The following is a 27,638-nucleotide window of genomic DNA, read 5'->3' on the forward strand; positions in this document are numbered from 1 at the left end:
TTATGTTTGGCTGATTGGGTTGTGTTAGCAGTAATACTGAGAGCACTCGCTCCATCCACCTCCTCCTCAGTCTCTTGCTGGTTTTCAGACTCTGAGTCTGCAGGTGGATTCTCCATTGCCTCAGGACTTTCCTCATGCCGCTCAGCATCTGTCTCATCCTCACTGAACTGGTGGTTTACAGTTCTTAGTGTCTCCACAGCAATGGGTGTTGGCTCTACCCTGACCTTAATGCGCTGCCTCTGAGGGTCCAGGTGCATCCCCTCCTGTTAAGTTATCATAGCCCTCAATCCTCAAAGGGCGAGGTTGTGGCTGCTCCAGCTCTGGAGGTGGATGATCCCTTCGAGGACGACGTGGAGGTGCCATGATGACCATCTGTGCTCGTCTCACCTGCAGCTACACCTTAGAAAGTTATTTCCCAGGACACGACTGTCAGAACCAGTTGGATAGGTTAGTTAGCAGTGTCACTCCAAGCGGACGCAAATGACTTTCGTAGAAAAATTTATCTGAACCAGAAACAGTTTTATTGCCATGTAGGTTTACACATACAAGGAATTTCGTAGTTAACAAGAGATTACGAAGGTTCAACCACAGCTTTGATCATAACATTTAATGCAAAAAAGAAAAGAAAAAAGTGTATTTCATATTTACAAAATTTTATGAAAAATTATTATTCTTACACTTAAACTGCAGTCCATCTATTCAGGGAAACCCCTCCATGTGAGGAGCAGAAGGCAAACCATCTGCATCTTCAGGAAGATGTAGATGCAACACCAGCATTAAAACCTACAGAACATGTCTGAAGTCTCCAGGCCTGAAGTAAACTTTGGCCAAGTCTACTAAAAATAGAGCATTCATGTCCGTGACCAAAGTTAATTTTGTCCATGACAGAGGAGCATCTCAGCACATCAGGCTATATAAATATACACCTGCAACAGGAGGCCAAGGAGTTTTATGTTTTGACAAAAAGGCAGGACTGTGAAAATGTTTTGGGTTGAAATTTATTTTCCTTTTCGCCCTTTACCACCTTTAAATCCCCCTTTACCACCGCTGGACTGTCTCCCTTTTCCTTTACCCCCCTTCCCTCCTTTGCTGCGTTGTTCTTTCCTCTGCATTCCCCTCATGTCTTTCTTCATGCGGCTGTCCACCACTTTGAAGACTCCCTTGACACCAGGAGGCCGTCTCGTCTTCTTGCCGGCACCTTTCTTGGATACTACGTATGTTACTTCTCTCTTTTCCTTCCCCAGCCCAGCTTTTTTGTAGATACTGACAGAATGAGAATAAAACAAAATTACAAGGACATTCTTCATAAAATTAGGGTTAGCATTTCAGAACTTCAGGCCAAAAGAACATACCTCTTCAGCTGAGCCGTCTTCTCTCGTTCTGAGATGTCCACGGTGTTGACAACAGCCTCCGCTTTCTTTTTGGCTTGCTCCATCTTCTTCAACATCTAAAAAGGACCCATTGAAAAATACGGACTTAACGTTCGAGCATAAATTCCTTAAGATGAAACCAGATGCTTTTTTTATGTCATGCATTTGTGAACAATATCAGACAGCGTGCCGACACCATCATCTTACCCTCCTCTTCTTTCTGGCTTTGGCTTCAGCAACACGTTTGATGGGCCGAGCATTGATCTCTTTCCATTTTTGTTTGTACTCCTCCACCATCTCCTTGGTGACTGGCACAGGCCTCTTTCTGTGTTTGCGTTCATCATCCAGGAACCACTCGGGTACCTCCCACTGCTCGTCCGAGTTGGCAAACCTGCGAGAGCAAACAATGAGTTGTTTGTGCAGACATCAAATTATTCACTCAAAGGATGAGTAATTCGATTTGCTTTTGTGTTTCTGTGTGGTTTGCTGGTAGTAAGATATATATAGAGTATCAAAATGCCATCACAATTTAGTGTAACTTTAGTGGGGCGATACACACACACACCTGTGGAAGGAACTGTCCACCAGGTCTCTTGCTCTCTTCTTGGATGTTGCAATCTGACAGCCCAGAGCCAGCCCTTCTGCATCCAGGATCCTTGCTCTCTTACCTGAAGAGCAGAGAACACACAAGCATCCCCAATTAAACACAACATGACATCCAGATGCACCATGACCGGGCTCATTTAAATGCAGAAGAGCTCAACTTTGTGGTGACGAATCAATTTCTTATTTGGTCTTTATGGATAATATTTTGCTCTTCGGCTCCCCCTACAGCTGGAGGATGTAAAACCACTGTCATTAAAAACAAATCTGCGTATGAATGCCGCACATGTACGGCTATATGCATGAATTAGTTGATGAGGCTGCAAAGACACCAGCAAAAGCTCATAAAAATGTCAAGTGGCCGCAAAACAAAACTGTTTGGTTAAGGCCCGGGAATGTGCTTAACAAATGTTGGCGTACTTAAAGAGAGGTCAGAAGGGCATCGTTTTAAGGTTCACAAACGGTTTTAGGCTTCTTCGCTCAGCTTCTCCAAGTTGCTTTAATGACCCCAAGCAAATGGGACAACCAGATGAACGGTGTATCAGAAAGACAGGGAGCACCTGGCTGGAAGGTGCAAGAATAAATTCAGTCTCATACTCACTGGTACTTTCAACAGGAACAACCTGGAAATTTTCACTGGCTTCTCCTGGTGTCCCACCAGTCCCGCTGGCCTTTTTCATTCCGAATATCTCTCTGGAAAAGGCAATAATGATAAATTCATCTGTACCTTTATTTGTGGACTGAAGCACAAGTTTACTTGCTGTTTTTTTTTTTTTGCTCAAAAGTTTTAAAATAGATTTTCCTTCTATCAAATGCATACAATTTGCACAAAAATCTCCACAGCGAGAAGCCGTAAATGAGGTTTTACTTTTCATCATCGCTGCTGTCGTCTGAGTCACTGTCACTCTCCTCCACAGCTTCCTGTGAGGGTCCTGCCTTTTCCACAGCTGGAGGAGCAGCTTCCGCCTCCTCCTTCTTCTCCTCCTCCTCCTCCTCCTCCTCTTCTTCAGCTTTCCTTTTTTTCCCTTTTCCCAGAAAACATACAAATCAATTATCTGTCAGATTTAGATTTAGAACAGCCAGCCCTTTTAAATAAAAAAATAAATACATAAATAAACATTCAGAAGTTCATAGAAGGAATGGGACATTTATGAGGAACATGCGAGTGCATGAACGAGAAACTGGACTTATGGTCACCTGACTGTTTGCTTTGGAGCAACTCCGTCTGCTGGAGCTCACTCTCTGCGTCTCCTTCCATCTCAATCTCAGAAAAGATGCCCTACAGAGAAGAAAAAAAGGGCAGAAAAGCACATTGCAGGTATGAGAACAGACAGAGATCAGCTGTGACTTGAAGGAGGAGGCAACAGCCCAAAGTATAAATCGAAGCTGAAGCATTGTTAACATGACATGAGCAGGACCATCAGAGGAGCTCGTTCTCTGCACTATGGGACAAACCTTGCTGAACCACAGGTTGGTCTCTCGCTCTTTCTTCTCATCCTTTCCCTCCAGTTCCACCAGCAAGCCACTTTCCTGCTCCTCATCCTCCTCCTCCTCAGCAAACTTTACTCTGCGAAACACAATTAAGAAGACTGACTCCTCTGTAAAGGTATGACATCGTTTTAAAATCTGAAATGTTAACGATAACTTATGAGATGGGACACAGTGTAGCTGTTACTGTTAAACCGCGCACAAATGTCTCATCGTGAATGAGGCACAGAAACAAACGCGTGTGGGAACCACTAACGTCAATCATCGTCTCACCGGCAGGAGAGATGATGTTTGGCAACTTTAAACGAGCACTGCTAAACATTTTTTTACACCGACTCTATGAAGAGTTCATCATGTTTCAACTCTTATTTTCTTATGTTGAAAATCTTACTTAGTGGAATATATTTTATCATCAGTTAAAAGACAAGCATATGGCCATAATTAAATGAATGAAACTATGAATTGGATGAAGAACTGGGCTGCTCAAAGCAAATAATCAGTGCTCATTGGTTCATTAAATGATTTTTTCCATGGTTCTCACAAAGTTTTTATCACATCACCTTTGTAGCCATTTAAAAAAAATGCTCTGCCTTTTGTCATTTAGATCAAAAAAGACATTAAATAAATTCATAACTCCCTATATATATACATATATTTTTATATATATTTTTTTTAAATCAAATATCATTTCCATGTGTGAGTTATTAATGCTAATCAATCAACACACTCTGGCCATTACGTTTGTTTTTTTAGCTTAAACCCATTTATCTGATCTGAAACATTATTATTTCTTTAGAGAATTGCTCCAAAGCAAATGTTCAATAAACACCTCGCACTTGCTTTCAGCACAATCGACCACTTACTTCTTCTTCTTTGGTGCTTTCTTTTCCAGCTCCGTCTGCCTCTGCTCAATCTCGTCCAAATCCTCTTCATCTAAATCAGACGCCAGGGACATCTTATCTGCCTCGTCATCCTCCTCATCTGAGAGGTGAACGTCATCTTCTTCATCTACCAGATTGTCCGCTGCCTGCATGTCCCCCTTTGTGATATCAGCCAGCGCCTGGTGGACAGAGACAAACACCAAAGGAGCTTCAAATAAGAACTCTGTGTGAAAACGCGGCCAACAGCAGTTCAGATAACAGAGTTTGTTTTTCACACCACGGCAGTATTCTCATCTTCAGTTTGGTGCGACGGGAAAGAATGTGTGACGTTCACCTTTTGCTTCTTGATGGAGGAAAGGGTGAACAAGGATGAGTCAGTGGTGCTGGCGATGGAGACGCCCGGCAGGTCCATCTTCAGCTCCACTCTCTCCCTCTGCTTCCTCTTCTCCTTCAACAGCTTCCTCTTCTTCCTGACGGAGCACCACAGCAGACACACACATCAACACACTCTGAAACAAACGCGCCACATTCAGTGAAAAGAAAAAAAAGTGCCTGCTGTACCGTTTGAGCTCAGCCACCTCCTCAGCTTTCAGCTCTGCCAATTTGTTCTCCATTTCTTCCTCCTCATTGTCCTCGTTCTCCTCCTCGTTGTCCTTCTTCCTCCTCTCGTCCGATTCGTCTTCTGAATTATTCTTTTCTTCGTCAGAACTTAAACTACAAACAAGGCAGAGTGTTTCATCAAATCCTCTGAAAATTAAAAAGGTTCCGTGGCCATTTCTGACGTGCATTTAGAAGATGTTAATAAGGAAACAACTTTCATTCATGCTCAATAAGATTAGACATGAGGTTGCTTCTTTGCCTGTATGACAGAAGACTTGATGCATATCAGGATTAATGGAAACAACTTTATAAATAGTGTCTGACAAAATCAAGATGATACGACCGGCCTTTTTTTTTTTTTTTAAGTCTAAGCCATCAAACAAAAAAAACAAAGTGACATGACATCTTCTGAGATATATAATATCCACAATATTCCAAAAGATAACAGTAAATCCAAAAGAAGAGCTCTGGGAATTTCTCCTCTTGTGGAGGACCACAGCAGTATTTGTAGTCTTTATGTAGTAAAGTAAACTTCTCTTGAATTACAACCAACAGGAACATACTTATATTACCCATAAGTTATTCACTATAAATCGTATATTTTTATCTTCAGATATCAGATTTTTTTCACTTGTGACTGATAACCCGGCCGATATTTCTGTGGCTTATTGTAAAAAAAAAATTTAAAAAAGAGTGTACCTGATCTCTTGGTCGAGCTGCTTGGCCTCCTTCAGTTTCTTTGCCAGGTACCTTCTCATCTTGGTCCTCCAGTTTAGGAGTTGCCTTCAGATGAGACGACAGGTAAAGAAACAACCAAACATGCAAAGTCAGTATATTTTCAGAATTTTCAGAAGAAACTGCACTGAGACCCCTTTTCTGCAAGCTTTGCTTTATCATAAGAGATGATGCAGTAGGAGTAGTGGGATACCCTCATATTCACAGGTATAAAGGAACAGGTATTCAACTAAAGCACAAATGGGAAGAAAATCAATAAATAAATGGCTTACCTGAGTTCTTTGCGGCCCAGAACTTTGATGTCACGGAAGCACTCCTTTATTTCATCACTGGTGGCTGCGTGAGACTCCAGGGCTGGATTGTCAAAGGTGATCTGTAAGAACAAGACAGAACAAGTACTGTCACTTTCCTTATGACATTAGTCAACACACATTGAATTCGTTGAACTTTGGATGCAAACATAACAGGATCAGGTCCTGGATAGCCTGTCAGAAATTTAAATAGACTTTCCTTAAAAATCCTTTCTTACAGATGATCAGAAACTGGTCTGTTTGTAGGAAAGGAAAACAGACACTTTAAGCTTAAACGTAGAGATCTTACCACGCTGGCTTTTGACAAAAAGTCTACAGCGTTGTCGGCTTTCAGAAAAGCTGTTGCTGTGAAACTGTAGTAGAGTGTCAGATCGCCATCTGTGTATCCCTCCGCCTAAAAACACAAGATCAGCTGCTTGGTCAGTAATTATCTTGGATCTTTGTTGACAAGTACACTTTTACAACATTGTAATAAATCACATGTAAGCAGCTGATTAGAACATGAAGGCCATACTGTTTACTTGAATTTGTATGTGACAAATTCACTCATCAGTGTACTTGCCTTTGGTTTCTTGACAGGAATTAGGTCCCTTACAGTCTTGGCCTGCACATCAACCTCTTTGAACGCATGTTTGGGGTCAAAGAACTTACTGTCTATTTTGTCTGGTGCAACAAAACCTGGTAACGACAACAAACAATTGGTATGGATGTGATGTGCAGAGGTTGTTAAGAAATAGAACACTTCTTTGATTCATGAAAATCCAAATGGAGGTCGGTACGCGACTGACACCGACCCTGACAGATGACAAAGATCTCGGCTGACTCGTTCCTGGATGCCTGCGGCTTGGTGGCCTGCACCTTCTTAAAGAACTGCTGGAAGATCCAGAGTAGCGGCTGGTAGTCTTTGGAGCGGAAGACTTTGGTGACAAAAGTACCACCTTTGGTAAGAAAGTCACAGGCCAACTTCAGGGCCATGAGGGTCAGGTGAGCTGAGGGTGAAGACAATTTGGACGTTAGGTGTAAAGGCCAAACATCAGGAATAAATAGGCTTAAAAGAGAGACGCGTTTCATTCACAGTTAAACTAATTTTTGTTACATCTTACCCTGAGAAAAGGCATCATGCTGCCAGTTGGCTCCCACATTCGGGGCTCCATCATTTAACACAACATCCACCTTCCAAGTTTGAAGCTCCTTTCGAAGCGCCTGTGCATGGAACAAACAAAAACTCATTAAACATACACTTACACTTTTACATTTCAGTGTAGTGTGTTGTGGTGACTGGTACATTGATGAAAATGAAGGCGCAGCATCCTCACCTGTCTGCATTTCTCAGTGGTGATGTCTTCTTGCAGAGTCACCACATTGGGGATGGGCCTGATGGGGACCAAGTCAACACCTGACAGGAACACACAGAATCTCAGTATCATCCCAACTGCTTTGTCGGCCTCAGCAGGGACAGAAGAATCTATTATTACATATTCATGTTGATGACAGTACACTCACCAATGATAAGACTTGAAACAGGCATGAACTTTGACGCCACCTGCAACCTAGAGGGATTTAAACAAACAAAAAACAATCCAGTATCTTAATGAGCTGTCCATATTTGGATCCGTTTCTGTTTTTCTAATGAATAACCGAATTAATTAAGTCTGGTCTTTCAGCCAAATGGAGACTTGCTGCTACCTTCATGTCTGTGCTGGATTATGATCACATTGTTTACCTGCATGCTTCCTCACAATGTTTACATGCATTAGAGACAGTCTATCATGGAGCTCTTAGGTTTATAATGACTTCTGCATCGGTAACTCATCACTGCTTGTTGTATGCTCATGTTGGTTGGTCTAATATGTGTATGCTAGAAAAATAAAATGACCCGAGTTACAACTTGAATTCAACGAGCTACATCTAACATACAATGGAATTCGTGTGGGGAGTTACTGGCCTGCTGAGTTTACTTTTATTCTCCTTTTCTTACGTTATGACTGCACACGCCTGGTGTAAACTTTGAGGGGACAGAATACTCAGATGAAAGTGTTGGCAGCCTGCTTACCATCCACCAGGAGCTGCGCACAGGTCGATCAGAGCTCTGGCTTTCTGTAGAAACTGGAACTTACGGTTGAGCTGAATCAATTTGAAGGAGGAACGAGAGCGATAACCTGAGAAAATAAAAACAAACATGAACTGAAATAGGTGCCACACACAATTCCTCTCAACTCCACAGCTTTTCAATGTGGTAGAGGTAGCCAGCCTGCGGATGCTAGCACAACCTCAAGGCTGTTATGTGTGGTGTTTTGTAAAACTGGTAAACTACCTGTTTCTTTAGCCAAGTGGTAGAATTTATCTTTTCTGGTCTTTCCAACTTTCAGTTTCTTCCCCATCTTTAACGCTGTGTTTTTCAACTGGACCCCAGCACGGAAATATCCAAACTAGTCGGACCTAATGACAACTACACGTGTGGCCGTCCCAGCGCAGACGTTTAACGTCACACTATTTTCTTCTTCTTCTCCGACCTAAAGTCTTGTTCCCCTGTTATTCTGGGGACGTGGCGCCACCTGTTGTCAGCGGCACACAGTGCATCCTAATTTCTGATCCAACAGCGGGTCACCTTGTCCGTGAACTCGACAAGTTGAATGGAAGCATTGTGGCTTTAAATCTTTTGCTGCTCTTTTGCTATTGTTTTAAATGTTTTTAGAGGTTCTAAAGAGTTAAAGCGGAATAGTTGGTTGTAGTTTGTACATATTATCAGTTTAGGCTGTTAGAACTACTTCCTAGTAGTACTGCTCTGTATTAGTCCTTTCAAGTCACATCTTCTCTGAGATTTGAACGGGGATTACTTGGTGCACAAGGTTTGAGTTTGGTGTTCCGTAAATTGTCCAGGACTAGACAGTACACAGTGAATGGAAGACTGTGCAAGTGTGTGTGTGTAGCCAGTTAAAAGCCACTGAGTGAAATGACCTGTTGAATGGCTCCTTAGTAAAATTGGAATAGAACAGCATTTACAATAAAAATTTCAAAATGTGTAAAACCATGCATCAGTAAATGTAAATTAATGTTAATGATAATGTAGATAAGAAACAGATTCGTTGTGAGATTGCAACATCATGGGAAATTGAATCTCACCATAAAGGTGTCTCAAATTTTAAATGATAAAATTAGGATAATGGTCCTGACTTTATACCATCTACGGTAAAATGAGGGCTTTCTTTAGGTGGTGATATTGACAATGCAATAAATAAAGAGTCTCACGCTATGAGAGAAACCTATCATGTCAGTGGATCTTCTTCAGTTAGACCAACAAACAACCAAAGCCACTGAAAGTAAACACTGCTTAGTGATGAATGAATTAGTTCATTAATCAGTGATACAGTATATGCCTGCAATTCATGAACAAGTAACACAAAGTTGTATTCTTGTTAATTTTTTATTGCATTTTGTTTTTATTACAGCCACATGAATGTTGGGGGACAAGACCCTTCAGTGAAGATCACAGCTGTCAGAAAGGCCTGTTTCTGGACCGTGTGTTGATCAGTCCCAGGACAGAGAAGGCACTGGCTGCTGCCGTCACCAAACTGATGGCTCCAATGGCCCGTGTAGCCTGTGGAGACAAGGAGGAGCACAGGACGTGGGCCGAGAATTACCGAACGGGAACAGCAGAAGTCAGAGCTAAACAGGACACATGGACTTTGTTGTATATCCATGATACAGCCTGATTTCAAACATGGTAAATACAGTATTATAAAGTTCAACAACTCAGCTATAATGTTGATAAAGAATGTATCTTTGCACTTCTGTATGTCACAGATGGTGAAATCTTTACCCACTAGACTCTTATCAGGGCTCTGGATAGCGTGTTTTGCTCTTAAGTTTGGTGTAGAGTTTGGTGTCTCTATATTTGATACAGGCTATAACCATACACCCAAACTTGCACTTAAACTCAATTAAAAATTAACAAACCATCCTAGTTTGTGTCTTAAGTGTCCATTTAGGTTTTGACCAATACAGCAAATGTCAGTTTTCATTTTAGTGAGATATGCTACTATATGGAAAAACAGGCTTATTTAAAAGTCAAAAAGTCATTCATTTAGGGAAACATAAAGCAACCACTCTACAGCACTCAGATATTCAAATGCGGGGAAAAAAAATAATAATTTCATGGACCCCTTTGATTCGCCACTTAAGATTCCTTTTCTAAAGATGTTATACCATGAAAGACTCATTAATTATTGTGGCTTAATGGGTAAAAGCTCGGTATTTTGATTGGATGGCACATGAGACAGAAGCAAAACAAACAGTTAGAGACCTGCTCGGAAACCCCCTCCCCGTAGCGCAGAAGGGTAACAAAGTGCTCGCAGTTGCTCCCCAGCAAGTCATAAGACACCTCCTGGCCGATGAGGACTTGAGCTCGCTGGATGATTTCACAGATGGGCAAAGGTGTATGGTTGTGGTCATACTTGTTGTTGACACGGTACGAGTCACTTCCCACCACCTCTTTGAGCAGCTGCATGCGCACAACGGCCTTCCTGCTGAAGACGGACTTCACGCTGGACATGGCGGCTGCTTGGCTCTCATCTTTGGGCGAGGGGGAGAGTGCATTCTGTTAGATTCTTTAGCATAAACATTAATGAGATGAATAAACAAGAAAAAAAAAACTTCTGTGCAAGGAACCAAAAGCGAGTTTAAGACACTGGGTTTGGGTGTTCAGGTAGAAAAGGAATAAGGCATTAACTGGGAGCACCCATTGACTTCTGGACTTTTTAAGCTTCCAGTTAGTCATTTAGATCTGTTTGAGAAAGTGGAGACAAAACTCAAACATGAAACTCAGCTTAAATGTGTGAGTTATACGAAAGTTTCTCTCCTGTGCTGTTGTCATGAAGAGGGAAATTTGCTATACCAATGGAGGTTGACTTGCTTTTGGAGCCAACCTCAAGTGGCCACTGAAGGAACTGTCTCTGACAAATCTGCATTGGCTTCATTTTTCAGCCCCAGAGGCTGCAGCTTGGTCTGAAGTCACCCTCATCAGGGTCATAACACTAACAAACTAAACAGATTGTGGAGTCATGCGAGTCAATGGTGTCTTGTGGGTTTGAGGAGAGTTCAACAACTTCAGTTACCAACAGAAAGAGGCTGTCTGTTGACAAGGTAAAGCAGTGAAAATATGTATAACGCAGGATCCATTGTATTTTAATAGTGATTCCTCCTAGCGGGTCTTTTTGTAGTTTGCTTAAATAGGTTTTGCTGCTGCTCTTGTTCATAGCACCACATTGCTTGGCTCACTCTTTCCTGATTTTCCAAACAAGAGAGACATGCCAGCTGCCATCTACTGTCTATGTCCATGGATAAGTACATTGTACAACCCCATTTCAAGTAATCCAGGTCATCACTTGATGCACTGAAGCAGAGATAATGATGTTTTGACCACTAACAAATGGGAAACTATGTTAAAATTAGCTGAAATCGAGGTCAAAATACTCAAGACTGCATTTAAAGAGGATTACAAGTTTGCAACAATCTAAGCAATAAACTCTTTGTAAGAGGGGAAACACACAAGCACAAAGTTACATCCTAACTATCATATTTAACTACTGATAGGAACTTTGATGCTGCTGGGCTGCCAGACTTGCACTCATAGTTGGACAAAGGTAGGAGGACATTGTGGACTGATGACATCTACTGACCAACAGGAGTCAAGTTGATGATGTAACCGTCTCCAAGGTAGAGAGCCCAGTGCTGATAGGCTGGTCTGAAGATCTCAATGAGGTCACCAGGTTGGGGGTCACCAGAGAGGTCAGGGAGGTCAGGGTCATTTGAGGCCATCTAACACAGAGAGCGACAAAGAGAGATTTGGAGTAAATTGATAAATGAAATGCTTCGAGGATGGAATTATTGCCATTTCAGAGCTCTTCAATACTAAGTTTAAAATCTGTCTCCTTTCAAAGTACATTTAATTTCTTGCCACACTTGTTGAGAACAAATCAAAATCTTCCTTTTCAGTCAAGCTTTTCTAAAGCCTTTAGCTGCAGCATTAGCATAATACCACTGTCAGAATTTAGTGAAATTGCAGCTATAAATAAATTACATATCCACTCTCAACTTTCATATAAACAAACATAATGATACTGCCAGGCTTTCGGCTTACTTACAGCAGAGTTTTGTTGTTGTTTATCCATCCCACATCATGCTTCCACAAATTCTGAGTAGAAAAAATAAAAGACACAGAGAAGAGGTTTTTTTGTCGCCTGCAAAGCAAAGATGCATCGAATCCGCTGAGAGATTAGAAAATTTGATTTTAAGGCCTAAAACAAAGAAATATTCCCTGCTTAGTTTGTGATACAGTTAGCAACAAACAACAAAATTCTCAGAGAAGAGACTGCTAGATAGAATAGTTCAACATAAAGGTCACCCATACATGCACACACATACAATACACACCAACTCACTCACAGACAATACACACGTAAGCTCTTGTGTCACCTGTGCTGCAACAATAGCACCAACACAATGGGGAAGCTGACAGAAAAAGCTCAGTTTGAGCTTATGTGAGTTATTCACATAAGAGAGGGAGAAAAAAAATCTCCTGTAAACTTATATCAGTTGTATTATCGCTAATGATTTCTGCTGCTATATTATGATAAATCACTTGGGAAAATTAATGAAAGATCAGCATTTTATTCAATTCAGAGAAACATATTCAAACAATTCAGCATAAACATAGAGTTTAGCTTGGTCCAAAGTTACACTTATATGGAGGGAAATCTATATCTACCCAGGAGAGCTGTGAGTATATCCACCCCATAAATAATATAAGAGGCTGAAGCCACCGTGAAAATGAAAGGGCTTGTATTATTAATCAAACTATAAGTCCAACAGCACAAACTGCCTGCAATTGTAATGAAAGCACATGTAAATGTTCATCATGTCAATGTGAACCGTAATAATTCAGTAGCTGAGACTCACACTGACAATGCAAACTAAATGCAAAGAAGAGAAATACTTACTCATACACTTGGAGTTTTTTCTTCCTCACCATTTTAGTTCTCCATCATAAATCTGCACAAAACCATAAGAAAAAAAAAGATATTGTACGAGAAGAAGAACAGATAAAGTTCGACCCTAAGCTCCTGTCAGGATAAGCAGTTATTGAGTATCTCAAAGCCAAACAAGAGGCTGGAGGTTCTGCTGTAGGTTGTTCAGCAGCTGCTGCTCTGACTGATGATTGCCACAGTTACTAAGGTACCACACACCGAGTCAAACACAAAGAGACAGCCACACACACGCGAGCACCCCCCACCCCCACCACCTCCACACACACACACACACACACACACACGCACACACACACTCGCATTGACGAACACAGAGACAGTCCTATTGAATGAGATTTTTGCAAACAATATATATATATATATTCAGTGCATCTTTTATTTCCCAGCTGTTTTGATGTCAAACTCTCATTTTCAAATGAAGGGTCAGGTCCATCTCACTGTGTCAGACATAACCACAGCATTAGTGTCCCTGCAAGTCATCAAACCTCACAGATGCCCCAATGTTGTCACCACCGCATTATTACGTGTGCAGGGGGCGATTCGCCGGGTTTGGATTCCCCCCTTTTTCTGAATAAAATGTTTCTCAAAACATCAAACCTATGACCACATTTCGTATCATCTAAACTTTAGATAGAGCTAAATTTCACCTCTATCCAGTCGTACGTCTAGGTTTTATATTTAGTCATCAGTTTCTTTCCTTTACTTGCATTTTGTACAAATATTGCTTTTCTTTCAGTGGTGCTACATCCCATTGCAGCAAATTATTCGAGGAAATATTATTCGAGGAGCGATTATGAATTACTACTAGCGTTACTTTTTGGACATTTCTGAGGGTATCACTTTGCTTTTCAAGCGGTGAACTTGTGTTGTAACTTTACTTGTACTTGTCCCGTACTTGCGGCGGGGTTGGACGCATTCTCTTCTCGATGATTGGCTGCTGCTCGCCACCCGATCCATCACTTGTCTCCGCCCACCTGTCCGGATGCAGCGGGCGGTAGAATCAAGCTGGCTATGGTTAACAAAACAGGAAAAGTACTACTTGAAATTTCAATATAAAATGTACACTTATCGTGCAGTATTATTATAATGGTGAAGTGTGCTTATAAGACATTTAAAGTCATTTAGCATTTACTGCCGTGTGGCACAACTTTATAGATACAACTATATTGGTAAAATATAATTCAATGAGCCACGAAAGACTCATATTACGAGAAAAAAGCTGTAATACAGATAGTTTAAAACTGATATACACTTACTTTTAAAAAACAAACAAAACAGACACTGTGTTTTGTGTTTAGATGCATCTTTTTGTCTGTTGGGAACAAAATTTGACATATAACCTGTTTTCTACAGTGATATTATCATGAAAAGTTGCTCTTTTAGATTCATGACTTTATTCACAGTGAGACGCTGTGCGACTGGAAGTCACGTTGTGGGGGTTTATTTTTGAATTTATTCCGGAAGTGTCCTGTTTTGTGTTATTAGCTTGTCATTGGTGGCATTGCAGGATACAAACAGAAGGTTAGCCAAGCTGACAGCAAATAATATTTGATCCAGGGCAGGGATTTCCTGTGTTGTCCACACCAGTCAATAGTGTTTGTGTTATGAGAAGCGGACGCTGGCTCTTTTAGAACTGTGGTGAGAGAAAATATCACTTTTCTTTTCTATGCTAGCATAGCCGCTGGTCAGCTAGCTGTACCTGTTAGCTTGACATCAGCTCGTGACCGCTTGTTAAATGGGACACTTTGAGTGTTAAAACTAATCCTAATCATCTGAGAGGTAAACAAAATAAACTAAATGCCTTGATCAAACGGTGCTCAGCAACACACTGTATGTTATCTTAAAATGTCACGTGTCACTTCTGTTTTTGTTTCGCTCACAGATAACTTCACGTGTAAATATTTTTGACCTATACATTTGCACTCCTGGACGTACCTTTAAGGCCGTGCAACTGCAGTTATTATAATAAGCTTGAACTTAGTGGTACGATCGTGATCATCGTTTTAAGTTGGTATCACGTGTCCACTGACATAAGTGTTTGACCCCCCCCACCCGGCTCCAGAATGAGCACCATGGCTGCAGCGCCTCAACTCCGGCGGACAGACTCAGCTCGGGGGGAGTTTTCCCCCCTGAAGAACTTTGTTGTAGCCAAGAAAAAGATCAGCGATGTGTTCGATCAGCTGCTCAACTACGTGAAAGAGACTTCAGAGTTTGTGGGAGGTGAGCGCGTTTTCTTCCGCCAGTCGACGTTTGCGTCGCTGGAAGGTCACCATCAAGAGTTAAAGAAGAGAAGTTGTTAAAGTAAGACCATGTTGCCGGCTGTCTGAGTTTGTTTTCATGTTGTGTTACTGTGCTGACAGACATCAGTGGGAATAAATCTTTGGAGAACATCGCCACTCAGGATCAGAAGTCGAAGATTCTGTCTTATGCTGGTAAAATTGCTGTCATAAAGGAGGTGCTTGCACGCAGGCACATGAAGGTGGCCTTTTTTGGCAGGTAAATATATATCAGTGCTCCCCTGGATTGTACACTCTTACATGTTCCTGATAGTTGATCTCAAATTGCCTGCTTCAACAGAGTAATTCTCACACACAGACTTCATGTCCCGTCAGAGTAAAGTAATTCTGCTCCATTATGTAGGCGGTTGTCCTTTCACTTTCATTATCTTAACATTGGTGTGATACAGATAAGTCCTTCTTCATTCGTCTACCAAACTGATGTTAGATAAACAGTTCTTTTCTGAGACTGTGACAGACGCAGTCACGGAAACAAACAAAGAACACCCTGATTTACATGTTGTCAAAGGAGATAATAGTAGTGTTTGGCTCCATGGACATTAATGTGTGCCTCGTTTGCTTTTAGGACCAGCAATGGGAAAAGCACAGTGGTCAACGCCATGCTGAGGGATCGGGTGCTGCCCAGTGGGATTGGCCACACCACTAACTGCTTCCTGAGCGTGGAGGGAACCGATGAAGACAAGGCCTACCTCAAGACGGAGGGCTCTGAGGAGGAGCAGAGCATTAAGGTAAATGTTATCCTAGTATGTGGCACTGAGTGTCTGTTGTAAGCTTACGTCTGTCTCCCAGTTATATTTGAAGATGTCTAGATACTTCAGGGCGATGTTGGTTGATGGTTTGCAACTGCTGAGGACTTTCTTATTCTCCTGGCAGATTGTAAACCAGGTTTAAGACGAACGCCATCTACACGCCGGCCATGTTCACTGATGCGACCATCCGTTGCCTTTAATTTGTTGCCACACACAGCCCACGTATGATGGGAAGTCGAAGGGGTTATGTTGTGCATCTTCGCTGAGCACGGGCGACTGCTCGCTGTCTGGCCAAGTGAAGCCGGAGAAGCAGGAAATAACGTAGTTTTTTACTGTTTTTGAAGCGTCGTGTTAATCAAGGAGGTCACACTGTTGAGGATTCAAGCTGATTACGGTTGCTCCTTATGATACGGCGGTGATTCTTCTTCAGGAAGCAGATTAAGGCTTGGTGGGATTCTACTCACAATATGCTTGTTTCTACTATGTAATACAGTCGTGTAACAGGCAGTGTTGATCGTCTTACTTTTAAAAAGTAATTAGTTACATTAGTTATGACTTCTCCCAAAAAGTAATTGCGTTAGTAACTAGTTACCTCATTGTAAGAGTAATTAGTTACTCAGAAAAGTAGCTGTGATGTTATTTTTCATGTTCTATACGCTATTACGTTCTATAACATCTTTAACGTCAAAGATGTTTATATTAACTGACAGAAGAATAAAAACACTATATACAGTATTTTAGAACATTTGGTATTTATTTGAACGAAATAGATTGCAGACTGCCATATGACATAGAAATAAAAACCTATTGAAAATAAATCTTGAAAATAAAATTCAAGAGCAAAATAAAGAAACACGCGTAAACTTGGGAAAAACGAAACAAAGGAAAATCTGGCCATTAAGTAGAGCAAATCTCTGTAACTGTATTTTCAGCCTACTGGACGATAAACGGAACACTATATTTATATATTTGGGCTTGGGGTTGGGTTAGCAGCAGCAGAAACAATGTGTTGATGTGAGGTGCGTCATATGATTCGAGGTGCTTGAGGCATGCATAGCTGCATGTTACATAAACATTCTTGGCTTTAGTTAAAATAGGCGAGAAGTAGTGCCGAGTGCTTCCAGTATGAGGACGCTACCTTTGAATTTCCCAGGCCCGTCGCCAGTGAGACAGCGTGAGCAGGGCGTGATCCGCCCACCCAGCCAATCGTCACCCCACCCCGGCCCTCTCCTGGCAGCTGATGCGTGGCCAAAACCTGCCGCCTTGCGCTTCATTCAACCAAATTGTAGTAACGCGCCACTTCACATTCTCAGTAACGGCAACTGCGTTGCAACGATGGGAAAAGTAATTAATTAGATTAGTCGTTACTGGAAAAAAATAGTGCCGTTAGTAACGCAGGCAGATCCAAACGCAGGCAGATCCTGATTGTACGACCTGTGGCGCCGGCGCAGGATCTTCACTGCAGCGTCAGATGAAAACCCAGAGTGGGAGACTTCACTGTGAATTCTAGAAGTGCACGAAGTTGACGTGAGGTTCAACCGGCGGGATGAAAGCGCAACTTAAACAGTTTAGTATAATCGGGCTGTTTTCTTTTCTGTGGTGCTGGTTCATTCTTTACTTTGTGTGTTCATTTGGAATCTTTCATGTTTAAGAGATAAACCGTCCGTGTTGGGCCAAGATTAGAAGAAAATGAATGAATCTGTTAAATATATGTTTGTGTTAGCATGCCTCGGTGACATTCATTACCTGAGAAATGTATGACGGGAATTGGCTGCAAAACAAGCACCTTTACGTTAAGAATAGTGATTGGATTACCTTCAGTAACACCAGTATTTACAACCCCTCTGCAGACTGTAAACCAGCTGGCTCATGCGCTTCACATGGACGAAAGCCTGGACGCTGGCTGCCTCGTCCGTGTTTTCTGGCCGAAAACCAAGTGTGCTCTGCTTCGAGATGACCTGGTGCTTGTAGACAGGTGACCGTTGCGTCCAACATCACGCACACGTTTGTTTGACAGCTTCTGGGATTGTGTTTTCAACTTCAAAATGTGCTCGTTGTTCCCCCAAATCTGGGAAACTCTTGTGTGTTTGACATGTTTGCCTCCCTGCCGCTCACCAGTCCAGGGACAGATGTGACGTCGCAGCTGGACAGCTGGATTGACAAGTTTTGCCTGGATGCGGATGTTTTCGTGCTGGTGGCCAACTCGGAGTCCACACTCATGAACACGGTAAAGACACTCACCCTCATGAAGCTCGTGTTTGGCCAATATCCCGTCGGATTTACATCACACGTTGGCATCTGGGTCGGACCGTTGTTGTCCTTTCTAGCTCACGGGTTCAGCACACACCCATGATTGGTGAACAACTTGAGCCAGGAATAGACAAGGTGACCTTTGAACGAACTCGCTGTGAAACAGTTTGCATCACTCATTTAATGACGTGAAGTCACTCTTTTGCCCTTTCTGACTGGAGCTGATATGGTTTTTCCAGTTCAGAGGTCGGCATCCTCTCTATGAATGGACACAGTGGTAAAGGCATCAGTGTTGATTTAGTACCTTTTTTCTTTTTTTTTTAGCCTTTTCTTCCCCAAAAGTTTAGCATTTTTTTGGAGAAACACATCCTTTTAACTTCAGTTATGGGTGTTTATTTAAAAGGCTGATTCATTTGAGTTATTGATTTTATATTTAACAGCTGTAGCATACGTGTATGAATAGTTTTGACGGAATGTTCCGCCTTAGGTCTGTAGGCATCTAATTGAGTTTCTTTTTTTCTTTTTCACCACTAATATTAACATTGCAAGCTCAAACAAAGCGACGCCAGTTTTCAGCTATGCCAGTCACTTATCTTTACTAAACAGTGCAGTGTGTACGCTTTCTATGCTGAGCCAGTAACAGTGCAGCCGTCTGTGTTTTTATGTGGCCGCAGTCAGGGCCCCACTTGTTTCTGTCTGCTCAGGCATTCACGCAATGCGAGGCTAAACAGTCGCTCGCAGAGCCAGTCGATCCGTCTGCAGCTCTTAAAGGGAAAGCAAACTCGCACTCCCCTCTCGACTGGAAATAAACCAGACATGAAGTAAATGACAGAAGATTGATTTTCACTGTTCTAAGCCGCTCTAACGTCACCGACGCTAACCCTAATGTTTCCCTTCCGCGCAGGAAAAACACTTTTTCCATAAAGTGAACGAACGTCTCTCAAAGCCCAACATCTTCATCCTGAACAATCGCTGGGACGCCTCGGCCAACGAACCAGAATACATGGAGGATGTGAGTGAAGGATGAGCTCGTTTGCCCGGTGTCAGAAGCATCCTTTTCATTACTTAGATTAAACACGTTGCGGTACGAAGACCGTCTTTTGAGAACGTGTCACCTGTTTTTGCAGGTGAGGAAACAACACACGGACCGTTGTGTGAACTTCTTGGTGGAGGAGCTGAAAGTCGTCGACCGCGAACAGGCACCCAACCGCATCTTCTTTGTCTCTGCAAAAGAGGTTCTCAACTCCCGCATGCAACGTGCGCAGGGCATGCCCGAAACGGGTGAGCGCACTGGTCGAGTAACGTCTTTCTGTCGAATGGAGATCTGTTCTGTAAGATTGATTAGATACTTCATAGAAAACTGGTAGGAAGCATTAAACGTCATTTATGTTCAACCGATGCAGATGATTTAAACAATGGCTCTAAACGACAAATGTTTCTCGTTGGACGTAAGGTAAAAAAAAAAATCTTTTTATCTTTTCATATCTGATGTGATCATTTCACCCAACAGGTGGAGCTCTGGCTGAGGGCTTCATGGAGAGACTGAAGGAGTTCCAGAGCTTTGAGAGGAGGTTTGAGGTGTGTGCATGTGTGTTTTCTGAAGACGTGGGGTGCAGTTTTGAGTCATTTTAGAGTAGATTCACATAACACCGATACACCACTTTCCAGCAGGTACAAAGATACGGCATTTACTATATGAAACTGATCCTCTTATTCAATTTTCACCATTTTATTCCCCCTCTGCAACTAAGCTGTGCTGCATTCTGGTCTTTGGTTAACCAACATGTTGTGGAGGGGAACTAAAATGTCATTTTCGTCATTACAGTTGACACTTGCAGTGTTAGTCTGACTGTACACCTGGGCCTTTTAGATAAATGCTACAGTTTATGAGGAGCTAAGCAGATTTTTATCATCTCGTTTCACTGCTGTGGTTCTTTCCTCTTTCGCTAACACCGTTCCCCTTCGGAACACTTGAGAAATTCAGCCGCTTACCAAAAATGTTTTGTGTGTGTGCCCGTTGGTAAAAGTGTGTCTGTTGGAGGATGATTGCAGTGTGAGTGACAGGGGAAAAAAAAGCAGCTGACGTCCTCCAGTCGGTAACAGCCGATGCGAAGCGGTCAATAACTGCCTCTTGTTAGGTTTTTGTCAGACTGTGACGTCTCAAGCTGGCACCCTCAGAGCAATTCGCGAGCGATTAGCGTGCCTTTTCATCAACCTGCGTCTTCATTGCTGAAATCTAGATTCACTTAGGTGAGGACATGGGTTTGTTTTCATTTACCCTGGTTTTGTTCTCTGTTTGCACTTTTCATTGCTGTTTTGTATTTGTGTATTTTGTTGCATCTTATTGAGATGTTTTCCTTTTAACCAGGGGGAGCCGTATTGTGTCTATTCTGGGAGGGAACGATCGGAATATTTAAAAGCTTTCTGTCGATGCGGATTTGGTTGCACCCGTGGTTCATGCGATCATAGCAGGTTTATCTATACCGCCGTTGCATTTGTTTCCTCAGACAAATTTACATTGTTAATGAGGAAATTAGAAACGGTTAGCCTGTCTTCACCGTCGGCCACCGACACCTCACACTATAGCAGGGCTCAGTACAGGCAGTTGTCTGAAACTCTTTATGTAACATTAAGTCTTCGGTGCTGATTACGTTTCCAGTTACTTCAAAGCTAACATTTGCAGATCATGGTTTTCTTGTGGGTTCTTCATAGCAATAGCCTTCCATAGTTTTTCTAGTTTGAAGGTTGAGACATTGATGGCGCATTTGCACTATTTGCTCTGATGTAGAAATGAACAACTTGAATTCTTCCATTCGTTCTTATTTGAGCGAATAGTAACGCACAAAACGGACTCGTAGTACTGCTCTTAATTTGATTTGCCGATGTCGGTCACTGGCCATTTTCACACAGTGGTCGCCAGATGTCTGGCTTTAATCACAAATACCAGTGGTTTCCAAGACAGAACTGTCGTTCTGAAACGGATGAATAAGTTCCCAGGAAATCGTCACTGTTTTGAGGATTTCTCAATTCCTGGAGCCCAAAATGACACAATACTCCTGCATTGTCGCATTTCTTTTTCTATGTAATTTCAATATGATTTCTTGATTTTTGCTTCGGCTAAGTCGACACACAACTGTGACATTAAGAAAAGTGGGCTGTGGGACACGAGGTACACACTCTGCTGCTGTCGTTTTCACTCCTGTGTTTTCATTTCTTTTCTCTTCCCTTAAGTCGAAAGCAGCAGGGGGTGTGTATCTTGTCCTCCATTTGTCCAGCAGCCGCCACTAGAACTGTCACAGTAACTTGTGTGTTATGGCCTCGCAGGAGTGTATCTCGCAGTCAGCAGTGAAAACAAAGTTTGAGCAGCACACTATCAGGGCCAAGCTGATCACAGAGCAAGTCAAGAACATAATGGACACCATCAACATTGAGGCAGCGGAGAAGAGGTGAGCATCTGGTTCCACCCATTTCTTTCTCCTGTGCTTTTAGTTGTGCGTTAGCAAAGCATTTCATAGAGTTTTACTAATAATGTTAAACTGATACTGTCCTTTTTTTCCGCCAATGCCATAAGGGTGTTCTAGAGGTAAACTATAATCACCTGAGAAGATAGATATGTTGGCGTACTGTAAGTTAGAAATAATGCAATAAATTAAGCAATTACTTGCGCTATTCTAAGTGGATTTGAATGTTTCCCTAATTCTTTTTGACTGCCCAGTTGTTCGTCTGCCACGTGTCACAATATTTCCTCTCTGTGGGGTGGGATTTCAGAGTGGCAGCACTGGAGGACAGAGAGTACCAAATGGACCGGCTGGAGTTTGTCAAGAATCAGCTCAACTTGCTGATCGATGACATTAAAAAGAAGATCAAAGCTATCAGTGAGGAGGTGGAGTCCAAGGTAGCGTAGACAAGTGGTGGAATAACCGTCGAATGTCCTGCTGAAACGCCTGAAAATTGTCAGAAAGAAGATGGCTTTTAAAAAAAAAATGAAAATAATGAAAGAAAAATGACTTACAGAGTCCGTTTGTCTTCTTAGGAGACGGCAAACAAACAAACTTATCGTTGTCTGGACAAAAATTAAGAACACAAGAAGAAAAAAAAACAGTATATGGTCTTTGAATATCCTGGTTTGAGCCCTAATCTGCTGCAGATGGTGACTTAGAACCCTCGTTGTGTTCTATGCAGGTGTCCGTTGCCATGGGCGAGGAGATATGCCGTCTCCACGTGATTGTGGACGAGTTCCACTCCGATTTCCATCCATCACCTCACATCCTTAAGATCTACAAGTCTGTGAGTAAAAGCGCTGTCATTAAGACTTTGTTGTCAGCCGGTAACCTCATAATACTGCAGGAGGAGGACAAAGACAGTTCATCGAAATGTACTGTTAAGATCCAACAGGTGACACAGATCAGTCCACAGATCAAATTATCATATTACTCTTTAAAAGTTAGAATCATCAGACCTTTATTTTTGGAGTACTGTCATTTTATGTACCAAGAAAAGTAATTAGCGGTGATGCATTATCAATAATGTTCGACTACAACTTCATTTTTTCATACTTTACAAATAAAAAACAAAACGAAAACCTGCTTTCTTTATCCCAAAGGCAAATTCCATGAGTAAATCTGTATTTTGTGTCTCTCTGTTGATCGGTGCTGAAACTGTTTTACGGCTTTCTTCCCAAACGCCGTTCATGGGAAAGCCCCTACAGAGGCAAATATGGTTTGAGAGGCAATTGAGAGAGAAGTCTGTTAAACTGAGAAAGCCTTTTGAGTGTAGTGGGAGAAGAGGGGAAAAAAAAAAAGCTTTACTCCGACGGGAATTCACTGACCTTTTGTAGGATTTGTTTGGGAAAACAGATGCTTCCGATGCCAACGCAGACAAACCACCGTGCGAGTTCCCACTCACCCCTCCAGTCACTTCAGAACATGCACGTTTTTAGACTCTGGGAGAAATAACTCACACTGGCAGAGGGGGAACATGCAAAACTACACAGGAAAGCCCCCAGCTGAGATTTGAACGGGAAACTTTTTTTTGTTTGTTTTGGAAAAGCTGCCCAAATGAAAAGGGAATTCAGACTTTTTCTTGACTTGGATGCAATGTTCCATTAAGAAAAAAAAAAGAATGAGACTCATACTGTAGGTTGACTGGTGTAAAGTCTGTATACCTGCCTTTAGAGAGACGGCTAAGCACTGCTTTCCGGTTTCCATCGGACCTCTGAACCCTGTTTTTGTCGGCAGGAGCTGCTGGCTCATGTGGAGGAGGGGATGGGCAAGAACCTGGCCTTCCGCTGCTCCAATGCCGTCAACGCCTCGGTCCAGTCCTCTCAGAGATATATGATAGGTAACTGATCGCCGACACAACATGTGCAATCCCAGATGTAAGTTTACACGTGTTCGTCTCGGTGAAAAGCTGGTAATGTATGGCGTTTATCAGTCTGACTAAAGCAGAAATCTTGAAAACGCGCGTATGGAAGAAAAGTGAAGATCGACAGCTGAAGTCTGAAGCTGAACATGAAATGTTTTCTGCCTTTTTAAAATTGTGTATTTTCGTAGAAGCCCAGCCCGAATTGACCGTGCTCTATTGTTTTTTCACTCTCAGAGTGTCGCTAAACTTAGTCAGAGCCTTTTGGGCTCTCGACTGTTCTGTGACACCCAGTTCACGGCTATATTTACCCTCCTCGCTGAATGCCATCGTCACATGCCTCATTATGCTTCAGGCATGCAGGCGAGCTGTGCTCGGTGACATTGATGTAGAAAAGGCGTTAATGTGCCCTCTGATTAAAAGGCTTCAGGTGAAAATTAAATTGCGTAGTAATATTGATTTATTTAGCTTATTTTTAAAGGGGCAATAAAGGAGGTCCATAATGTGTCTTTTTGTTTGTGGATCTGTTTGTGCTGCTTTAAAACACAAATTTAAGTGGCAAACGTTCCATGACATCTTTTGATTCATGTCATGATTCTCGCTCTCCAGAAAGCATGCTGCCCCTGCTTCCCTCCGTGGAACAGAGCAAGGTCCACCTGCTTGTGCCAAACAGGACGTTTGACCTGAGTTACGACCTGAACTGCGCCACGATTTGCAACGACTTCCAGGAGAACATCGAGTTTCAGTTTACGTTGGGCTGGCAAGCTTTAGTCCACCGCTTCCTGGGATCTGTTAATGCACAGAGAGCTCTCAAACTGGTGGACCAGAACTTCCAGGTACCCAGTGTGTTTGTGTTGGATCAGCTTAAAATCAGGGACTGACGTTCAGCATGGATTCTGAAAAAAAACCCCAAAACTGTGCTCATTATTGCAGACATCTCGACCAGCGCTGCCTCAGGCCCGTACACCTTCGTCAGGACCCCCCTCCATTGCCGCACCGCCCCAGAACGACACAGCCCTCATGACCCAGGAAGACCTGATGGTAGCCATGGCAACCAACCTGGCATCCCTCACCTCCCGCACTTCGATGGGCGTTATCGTCGTTGGAGGAGTGGTAGGTTCTTTCCTAAACTGTCTGACGTGTATTCTGTACATCAAATTACGCTTATTGTGTAAGAAGCCATTAGCTTTCCTTATTTTTACAAAACTTCTATTTTACCTCACTGACCAATGTAAGTTTTTGATCGATGTCGCACATCAGCTCGGAGGAAGTTTAGCCCGTTCCTCTGAACAGAACTGATTCAGCTCCGGGATGTTGGAGGGTTTTCCCACATAAACCGCCGACTCAGAACCTTCCAGTCTGTTAGATTAGGGTCAGGACTTTGACTTGTCCATTTCGAAACGTTATCTTTGTTCTTCTTGAAACATTTATTGCCCGTGTGCTCGGGGTCGTCTCACAGCGTGACCTACTTTCGGCTCACAACTGGTTAACGGGGAACAGATTTCGTCCATTTTTTTATTAAAAATCCTTGGTTTCATTCATCCGTGAGAGCAAGCTGGACCAAAACGTTATACTACTAACGCATGTTGAATTATATTTTTGTCTTGTTGATTTCTAGTTTCTTTTTGCTACTTCTTGAACAGAAGAAATGGAAAAAATCCTCGAGGGTTCTAAAACCTTTAAGCCTCTTTATAGTTGGGGTAGAAATCCTTTGCTGATAAGTCTTTTTTTTTTTAAGGTGTGGAAAGCAGTTGGCTGGAGGCTCATTGGCCTGTCAGCCTCGCTCTACGGCCTGCTGTACCTGTATGAGAGGCTCACCTGGACCACGAAAGCAAAGGAGCGCGCTCTGAAGCGCCAGTTTGTGGACTACGCATCTGACAAACTGCAGCTAATTGTCAGCTTTACTAGTGCAAACTGCAGTCACCAGGTCCAGCAGTAAGTCCCGATCTGCCCTTTAGTTCAAGCATCTCAATCACGTTAATGTTTGTTGTTTTTTTTTCCAGCTCAGATGGCAGTTCAAGATAATTTCACACTTTTCTTGTTCGGCTTTGATGCAGAAATGGTCGGATTACGTCCGTATTTGTGGAATTGAGTGTTTATTGAGTGAAATATTTTGCATAAATTTTGTTTGGGTGACTCCGATTCCCCACGACGTGTCTAATGTGCACATAAAACTCACAGGTGCGCACACACACACACACCCATAACCCAGCCCCTCCCGGGGCCTTCCGCCTCAGTATCCGGGCTAAATAAATAAGCAGCGCGACGCTGTGCCCTCTGTGTTGCCAGGGAGATGGCTACGACCTTTGCTCGGCTCTGTCAGCAGGTGGACCAGACGCAGAGAGAACTGGAGGCAAACATCCGTCTACTGACAGCCAAGATAGAACAGTTGGAAGCTGTCCAGAGCCGCTCCAAGTGCTTACGGTCAGTCCAGCTTCTTCTCTCATTGAGGACAGCAAACGGATCAGGGAGAAGGGGGAGAGTTGACATGTCTGTCAGGATTCAGCAAGACCTTACACGGATGAAACTAATACTAATATGTCATTGCATAAATTCTTGAAGCATCATTGCGGCATACATGATTGTCATGGTAAACCTGAAGATTAATGGCGACACAGAAATGTAGTTAGTTTTCATTTCCTTCACAGAACTTCAGAGAAGCTTCACTCTGACCTCAAAAATGAAATAAAATTGGTCCACATTTGACGCATGTTTGTTTCCTGTGCAGGCATAAAGCCACAGAGTTGGAGAAACAGTTGGAGGAATTCACTAACCAGTATCTGCAGCCTCAGGAGTGAAGCTGCTCCTCTTCGTCGCTCCACAGTTTGGCTCTTCTGGCGCCGATCATTCCTGAAGACCGGTGTCGCACCAGCGCTTCACGCAAGATGGTGGTGCTGAAAATCCTAAAAAAATGGACCGGTCCAACAACTTTGAAACAAACTTTACGTGTTTTAATATCCAGTGGAACGCCAGGAGTTCATCAAACGCGAGTACAGAACTCCTCCAGCGTCTCCGATAAGAAGATTTGATCTTTTTGTTTCAGTTGTGATACGAAACAATTTTTTTTTTTTAATTTTATTTTTCTTTTTGAGTCCATTTTCTCTGTTGGAATAAAAATAAAAAAATGTGTCGATAGTGAAAAGCAGACAAAGACTTGGATAAGTCCGGACACACTTTCTGCATTTTCTCTCCTTCCTCAGCCAGCCAGGTGCCTCAGATGATCATGAAGCCGAAGAGAACAAACTGTTGAAACACAACAGCCCACACGGACTGTCGTTGTGCAAATACACTCCACAAGGTGGCGATATATTCTTGGTCAGTGGGCTGCTGGTTGGGTGCTGTGTTCCGACACTAATGTTGCCGTCACTCTTAGTTGTGAATATGCCTTTTTTTCTTTTTTTTTTTTTGAATACCTTTGTGGAGCAAATGAAGTTTGTGTGTCTGAGATGCATCTGCTCAGAGGCGCGCTCAACTGTACGTTAAGAATAAAAACAAAAGATAAATAGGTTTACTGTTAAAATGGTTAGACACGAGTTAAATATACCGAGAAGAATCGTCTGAGTAGGAAGGGAATGCATGTCTTTAAGATACTGTAGTTTGAGTTCTATTTTCTAACAATACAAACTGTATACATCAGATATTTTATTATATTCTATTTTATTTATACATACTAGACAATACAATGGCAATTACAGGAGATTTTTTTTTTTTTTTTTTTTTTGTAAAGTTGTCTTCTTGTTTCTTGAATGCGTGTTGAAATACCTCTAGATTGTATTAAACCTGAAACAATCTAAAGCGGACACTTTGTACATTTATTTGAGAAGCTTTAGAGGCCTGCAGTGCTTCTGCAAGCAGCCCCACAAATTCACCTCGATGTACCTTTAAAACCAAATGCTTTGAAAGGTACATCGGTGATCTGCAGCAGACGGCAGCAACACGTTATTCGG

The 27,638-nt window shown here is 42.4% G+C and overlaps 3 protein-coding genes across 4 annotated transcripts; 1 reads left to right on the top strand and 2 right to left on the bottom strand.

The window, feature by feature from the left end:
* Positions 1–982: 982 nt before the first annotated feature.
* ftsj3 (FtsJ RNA 2'-O-methyltransferase 3) lies at positions 983–8,478 on the bottom strand. The gene is made up of 21 exons (XM_072389449.1): positions 8,303–8,478; positions 8,042–8,147; positions 7,492–7,538; positions 7,305–7,384; positions 7,092–7,191; positions 6,783–6,977; positions 6,551–6,666; positions 6,278–6,382; positions 5,950–6,050; positions 5,642–5,725; positions 4,904–5,056; positions 4,677–4,812; positions 4,325–4,521; positions 3,429–3,540; positions 3,171–3,252; positions 2,842–2,998; positions 2,575–2,666; positions 1,936–2,038; positions 1,578–1,761; positions 1,353–1,447; positions 983–1,263 (listed from the first exon to the last, which is right to left on the bottom strand). The coding sequence occupies exons 1-21, from the start codon at positions 8,367–8,369 to the stop codon at positions 999–1,001; spliced, it is 2,577 nt and encodes an 858-aa protein (XP_072245550.1). The 5' UTR covers positions 8,370–8,478; the 3' UTR covers positions 983–998.
* A 953-nt stretch (positions 8,479–9,431) lies between these two features.
* Positions 9,432–15,025, bottom strand: plaat1 (phospholipase A and acyltransferase 1). The gene is made up of 7 exons (XM_072389448.1): positions 14,970–15,025; positions 13,913–14,043; positions 12,987–13,038; positions 12,132–12,181; positions 11,667–11,805; positions 10,292–10,560; positions 9,432–9,586 (listed from the first exon to the last, which is right to left on the bottom strand). Exons 4-7 carry the CDS (start codon positions 12,156–12,158, stop codon positions 9,485–9,487), a joined length of 537 nt encoding a protein of 178 aa, XP_072245549.1. The 5' UTR covers positions 12,159–12,181; positions 12,987–13,038; positions 13,913–14,043; positions 14,970–15,025; the 3' UTR covers positions 9,432–9,484.
* mfn1b (mitofusin 1b) lies at positions 14,513–27,486 on the top strand. Of its 2 annotated transcripts, none has more exons than XM_072389447.1 (18): positions 14,513–14,555; positions 15,097–15,254; positions 15,395–15,530; positions 15,897–16,059; positions 17,931–18,055; positions 18,199–18,307; positions 19,235–19,342; positions 19,458–19,611; positions 19,841–19,908; positions 21,655–21,776; positions 22,099–22,225; positions 22,513–22,617; positions 23,568–23,670; positions 24,301–24,527; positions 24,625–24,804; positions 25,430–25,626; positions 25,981–26,115; positions 26,420–27,486. In XM_072389447.1, the coding sequence occupies exons 2-18, from the start codon at positions 15,098–15,100 to the stop codon at positions 26,487–26,489; spliced, it is 2,286 nt and encodes a 761-aa protein (XP_072245548.1). In that variant the 5' UTR covers positions 14,513–14,555; position 15,097; the 3' UTR covers positions 26,490–27,486. The 2 variants fall into 2 exon arrangements, with proteins under 2 accessions (XP_072245548.1, XP_072245547.1); XM_072389446.1 differs by having other exon boundaries at positions 14,516–14,672.
* The last annotated feature ends 152 nt before the right edge of the window (positions 27,487–27,638 follow it).

The sequence above is a fragment of the Leuresthes tenuis genome, unplaced genomic scaffold, assembly GCF_036924035.1.
Source record: "Leuresthes tenuis unplaced genomic scaffold, fLeuTen1.0.hap1 SCAF_7, whole genome shotgun sequence".
Lineage (NCBI taxonomy): Eukaryota > Metazoa > Chordata > Actinopteri > Atheriniformes > Atherinopsidae > Leuresthes > Leuresthes tenuis.

Excerpts from the sequence above, each read along its gene's own strand:
- ftsj3 (XM_072389449.1), bottom strand. The coding sequence starts at position 8,369 with ATGGGGAAGAAACTGAAAGTTGGAAAGACCAGAAAAGATAAATTCTAC. Across the intron at positions 6,667-6,782 it reads GATCTTTGTCATCTGTCAGG|GTTTTGTTGCACCAGACAAA; the intron begins GTCGGTGTCAGT and ends TGTCGTTACCAG. Across the intron at positions 3,541-4,324 it reads AAAGCACCAAAGAAGAAGAA|AGTAAAGTTTGCTGAGGAGG; the intron begins GTAAGTGGTCGA and ends TGTGTTTCGCAG.
- plaat1 (XM_072389448.1), bottom strand. The coding sequence starts at position 12,158 with ATGGATAAACAACAACAAAACTCTGCT. Across the intron at positions 10,561-11,666 it reads CATCAACTTGACTCCTGTTG|ATGAGAGCCAAGCAGCCGCC; the intron begins GTCAGTAGATGT and ends CCTCGCCCAAAG. Across the intron at positions 9,587-10,291 it reads GGGAGGGGGTTTCCGAGCAG|GCTACACGGGCCATTGGAGC; the intron begins GTCTCTAACTGT and ends TTGTCTCCACAG.
- mfn1b (XM_072389447.1), top strand. The coding sequence starts at position 15,098 with ATGAGCACCATGGCTGCAGCGCCTCAACTCCGGCGGACAGACTCAGCT. Across the intron at positions 19,909-21,654 it reads GCTTTGAGAGGAGGTTTGAG|GAGTGTATCTCGCAGTCAGC; the intron begins GTGTGTGCATGT and ends ATGGCCTCGCAG. Across the intron at positions 21,777-22,098 it reads ATTGAGGCAGCGGAGAAGAG|AGTGGCAGCACTGGAGGACA; the intron begins GTGAGCATCTGG and ends GTGGGATTTCAG.